Raw genomic sequence first — 5,065 nt, 5'->3', positions numbered from 1 at the left:
TAAGACCAACATACCTAATAAATTAAGCTAAAATGAACAATTCAGACATTTGTTATCACCTTTCGATATTGAGCTTCAGCAAGAGCTTGAAAATGCTCCAACTCTTTACTGTCTACAAGAAATGTAGCTTATAAGATACTTTACCAACAATAGACATTTTTTTGTGAACATGAAAAAATGTACAATCTAACGCTTACATTCTGTTTCTTGAAAACGCGTAAACCTCTATTTCATTAAACCAAACAAATTCTTATATCCATCAGTTTCAACATATTCCCTTTATTAAGACCTTTGTTTTCTCCATCAAGTATGACACAAAACTAGGACATAACCTCACATCCATCTATATCTTTGTGCTTCCTAAATAACTGGTACAAGTATCTTACCAAGTCCATAAGCCAATCATTTTTTTTTCTTATCTATTTAAGAGAAATACATAAAAATCAAAGGATAGGGAAGGGTATATAAGAGATATCCTACTAGCCTATTGATTAAAAAAATAAATCCAATACTTTAAACTTGCATTGCCAGATGGCTGAATAAGGAACTAAATCACTTTAGAATTACTAGATAAAATATATTGCCAGAGGACTGAATAAAGCAATTAAATCACTTTAGAATTACTAGATAAAACATATATAGGTAAGCACAAATGTCATGCCAATTCTAAAACTAAATTAAAAAATAAAGTAGCAATTGAATATATAAAAGAAGGTATGTGCACAAAGACTCCACCATTAAGGAGTGTGGAGAAGGTTAAAATGTATGCAACCTATGCCATAAATAGAGAGTTCATTTCCACAAGTAAAATTGACGATCACCATAAAAGTGAAGTATGATAAACAATTTATGTAAGATCTAGAATGCACCTGAATACTCGTTCAAGAAGTCTTTATCAATTCCATATTGCAGTGCTACACTAGAATGTTTGTTTATCATAAATAAGATGTTAATCCCTACCAATTGTGTCACCACCAACAACCCTCTTATGGTGACTCATCACCAACACAAAAAAGACTTTTTGACAAATTTTGACGTCTAGTATGGGGTGTCCAACATAAATTTTGACAAAATGTTTACAAAAATGTCACCACGTATTTTTAACGATGAATTTTGTTATATATGCGACGTGAAACTAGTGACATTATAAACCCTTTTTGCATCAGTGCATCCTTAATTAAAATTTTGCAACTCCACCAAATTTGTCTAACCTAACACCATAACAATGAATTCCTCGACTAGAAGGCGGTGGTCGTTGTTGAAAGAAATCAATGCTATAGTGATTTCCACTTGGACATCTCATTGCTGAAGATTGAGATAAGAGATTGACCAAGATCCAGGTTCATCACCACTACCTTAAACGATTTACCTTCAACGATTTGGAACCTAGATAAAATCCAGAAGAAAGCCTTCCTTTGAGTGAGATAGTAATAATGTGAATGACAATGAGATTAAGAATAAGAATGATACTGAAAGTGAGAGTAAAAATCACATTTATAGTGAGAACTAGAAATAAGAGAAGAGTGAGAACTAGAAAGTGAAAAAGATGGAGTGAACTAAACAACTGTGATATTATAAAAAGATTATAGTTAATATAAAACACTTATAATGGTTAAAATAAATTAACAAAAACAAAAATATTTGTAGCAATATATTTAATCGATATGAAATAATGGTTATTAAAATAACACAAATAATTTGATAGAAAATAATTACAATTAATTTAATCCAAAAGAATTTGTCAACAATACTAAAAAAATAAATAAGTGGACAATACTTCAACGATGTCCAATAAAGTCGGCCAATAAGTTAAGATAGACCGAAACTTTATCCACAGTAATCAAATAAAGAAAAAAATACAGAAAAAAAATATAAATGTGAGATAAATATATATATATATATATATATATATATATATATATATATATAATATTTCAAACTTTATACTTTAAGTGAAGTTTAAAATTATGAAAGTTTAGATAAGGAGAATATTTTCACAATTCATAAAGTTTAAAGTTTGTTTAAAATTCATATTACTAAAAGTTATTTCAAAATTTATTTAAAATTTATTGTTATTTTTAAAAAATAATTGAATTTCTCAATTCAAAATATATCTACTACAAATGTCAAATCCAAACACGGTGCTTAATTAAAATATAAAAGTTCTTCAACATAGTAAGAAAAACACAAAATCTGTTATATAAAATGTCATTAAAAGGACAAGGTCTAATTATGATTAAGATTAATAAAAAAACATTTAATCTACAAAATTCAACCAATAGAAGGCACGTGTTGAATGTTGTGAAAGTCAAATCTTAGAACGATGTTTTGTTGGAACCTAGAAATGGGACCCACCCAATGTTACAATTCCACAATTAATCGACTGAAACAACGCATACACACACATCGTTCCCACGAACTCTCCCTTTCATGGCTGAAACTCAACCATCTTCACGTCACTCCTTTCTGCTTCTCTTAGCATGCACCCTTTTCCAACAACTTTACGCATCCAACACTAAAATCGGAATCAACTATGGCACGGTGGCAGACAACCTCCCACCGCCCTCAACGGTGGCCACCTTCCTCAAATCTAAAACCACCATCGATCACGTCAAAATCTTTGATGCCAACACTGACATCCTCCGCGCCTTTGCAGGCACCGGAATCTCCGTAACCGTCACGGTAGCGAATGCCGCCATCCCCTCTCTCTCAACGCTTCCTGGTGCGCAAGCTTGGCTCTCCCAAAACATCTTACCATTCCTTCCGGACACTGCCGTGACGCGTATCTCTGTCGGGAACGAGGTCGTGGAAAGCAACGACAAAACATTAATCATCAACATTCTTCCAGCTATGAAATCCCTCCACGAGGCTCTCTCACTTGCCAACCACACCACTGTCCAAGTCTCCACTCCTCACTCGCTTGGGATTCTAGCATCGTCGGAGCCTCCCAGCGCTGCCTCGTTCCTTCCTAGCCACGACAAAGCCATCTTTGCACCAATGTTGGACTTCCTTCGACGAACCAAGTCCCCCTTCATGGTGAACCCCTATCCTTTCTTTGGTATTGCCCCAACTGTACCCGAGACTGTGAACTACGCGCTCTTTAGACCAAACAGCGGAGTTTGGGATGAGGGCACATCGGTGAACTATACGAACATGTTCGACGCGCAAATGGATGCGGTTTTCACGGCAATGAAGAAACTAGGCTATGATGATGTGGAATTAGTGGTGGCCGAAACGGGTTGGCCCTCTGTTGGTGAGTTGAACGAAGGGGGTGTGAGTTTTGACAATGCGGCATCGTATAACGGGAATCTCATCAAGCACGTTAACTCTGGCAAAGGGACCCCTCTTATGCCTGGTCGGACTTTTGAGACTTTCATCTTCTCTCTGTTCAATGAGAATCTGAAGCCCACAGTTTCTGAGCGTAATTATGGCTTGTTTTATCCTGATCTTACCCCCGTTTATGACGTCGGCGTTTTCATTGCCAACGAGGTACATTTTTTTCACTTTTACAAAAAAGTGTCAACTTTTCATTCAATGCATACAACTTTTCTATTATGTACAAAAATGACATTTTGTAGTACAATTTTAATGCATTTTTAACATGTTTGTAGTATAAAAGTAAACATTTTTTAGTTCATTTTTCTTGTTAATGATGGAAATAATGAATTGATGGAAGAGATACTAATAGTTAGGGAAAATGCATATTGAAGAAACTTATGATTGATCTAATGCAGGAATTTGTGCCCACATCCGGATCTAGTCCCACATATAATCCTACATCCGGACCCACATCTCGACCTACATCTGGATCTAATCCCATATCTGCACCTACATCTGGACGTACATCAGGACCTAGTCCTATATTTGAACCTATATCTAGACCCAGTCCCACATATGCACCTGCCTCTGGACCTAGTGTCATATATGGACGTAAATTTGGACCTAGTCCCACATATGCACTCGTATCTGGACCCAGTCCCATATCTGAACGTGCATCTAGATCTAGTCCCACATTTGCACCCACATTTGGACCGACATCTCGACTCGCATATGGTCCCACAACATTAACACCATTAGAGGCACCCTCTTCTTCTTCATCGTCTTTGAAAAAGAAATGGTGCGTGCCAAAAGAGGATGCGAGTGAAACAGATTTGCAGGCTAACATTGACTTTGTTTGTAAAAGTAGTGGAATAGAGTGTGGGCCCATTAATGATGGTGGGCAATGCTTCGAACCCAACACAATTAGGTCTCACGCGACATACGCCATGAACGCATATTACCAAGCATCTGGTGGTAATGATTTGGACTGCGATTTTGGCAACACTGGACGCATCACTTACACCGACCCTAGTAAGTTTTGTTATTCAACATTGGACTTGGACATTCATAGTGTTGTGTTCAATTGTTATGTGTGTGTTTTACTATATTCCTTTGTTTTGTTGGAATGAGAAAAAATATTGTCTGTGGGTGGCAGGTTCCCAGGATTGTACGTATCCAGATGCCGCTACTTGGTTGAAGGCCACAAAACCCGACACAGCTGGCTCACTAACACGAGCCTTTCACAATAGTCTCTTCTTTATTAGTATTTCAATTCTAATTTGTTTCACTTTTTTCTAATGTTATTGTCTATGTCCATGTTATTAATGTGTGTATCTTTTCTTTGTTTAGGTTTTAGTTGCACACACATTAGTTACATTACCATGAATTTTGCATACTATTCTTTGTTCCTTGATTACTGTGATACTAAGAAATAAATTGAAGAATAAAGTGGGTAGAATACTTCAAGCCTAGTGTTTATTTTCTATTCTCTTTTAATATTTATTTATGACAGAGAAAAACGTAATTTAGTATCATCTAATTATTATAATTTTTATTTGTTAATTATTGGAATGCTGAAAAATAAGTTAAAAGAAGTCTAAAACATGCAAAGGATAGTTAAAGAGAGTAAAAGTTGATTTTTTAAAGATTTATTTGTACAAAATAAAGTATTTATAATCATCTTGATCCATATTTTCCTTCCTCATCTTTGAGTTTAAAAATATATTAGGTTTAAATACTATTTTGG

The 5,065-nt window shown here is 35.3% G+C and overlaps 1 protein-coding gene across 1 annotated transcript; it reads left to right on the top strand.

The window, feature by feature from the left end:
- Positions 1–2,363: 2,363 nt before the first annotated feature.
- On the top strand, positions 2,364–4,782 carry LOC114175263 (glucan endo-1,3-beta-glucosidase-like). The gene is made up of 3 exons (XM_085670233.1): positions 2,364–3,489; positions 3,735–4,350; positions 4,475–4,782. Exons 1-3 carry the CDS (start codon positions 2,431–2,433, stop codon positions 4,615–4,617), a joined length of 1,818 nt encoding a protein of 605 aa, XP_085526359.1. The 5' UTR covers positions 2,364–2,430; the 3' UTR covers positions 4,618–4,782.
- Positions 4,783–5,065: the final 283 nt, after the last annotated feature.

Source organism: Vigna unguiculata, chromosome 3, assembly GCF_037176805.1.
Source record: "Vigna unguiculata cultivar grain cowpea cultivar isolate G323 ecotype 2 chromosome 3, ASM3717680v1, whole genome shotgun sequence".
NCBI classification, from domain to species: domain Eukaryota; kingdom Viridiplantae; phylum Streptophyta; class Magnoliopsida; order Fabales; family Fabaceae; genus Vigna; species Vigna unguiculata.
This window is presented reverse-complemented; position numbering and strand designations above follow the sequence as displayed.

Bases quoted from the DNA above. Each gene is read 5' to 3' on its own strand.
- LOC114175263 (XM_085670233.1), top strand. From the start codon at position 2,431: ATGGCTGAAACTCAACCATCTTCACGTCACTCCTTTCTGCTTCTCTTA. The intron at 3,490-3,734 runs GTACATTTTTTT...GATCTAATGCAG, and splicing joins GCGTTTTCATTGCCAACGAG to GAATTTGTGCCCACATCCGG. The intron at 4,351-4,474 runs GTAAGTTTTGTT...TGTGGGTGGCAG, and splicing joins CATCACTTACACCGACCCTA to GTTCCCAGGATTGTACGTAT.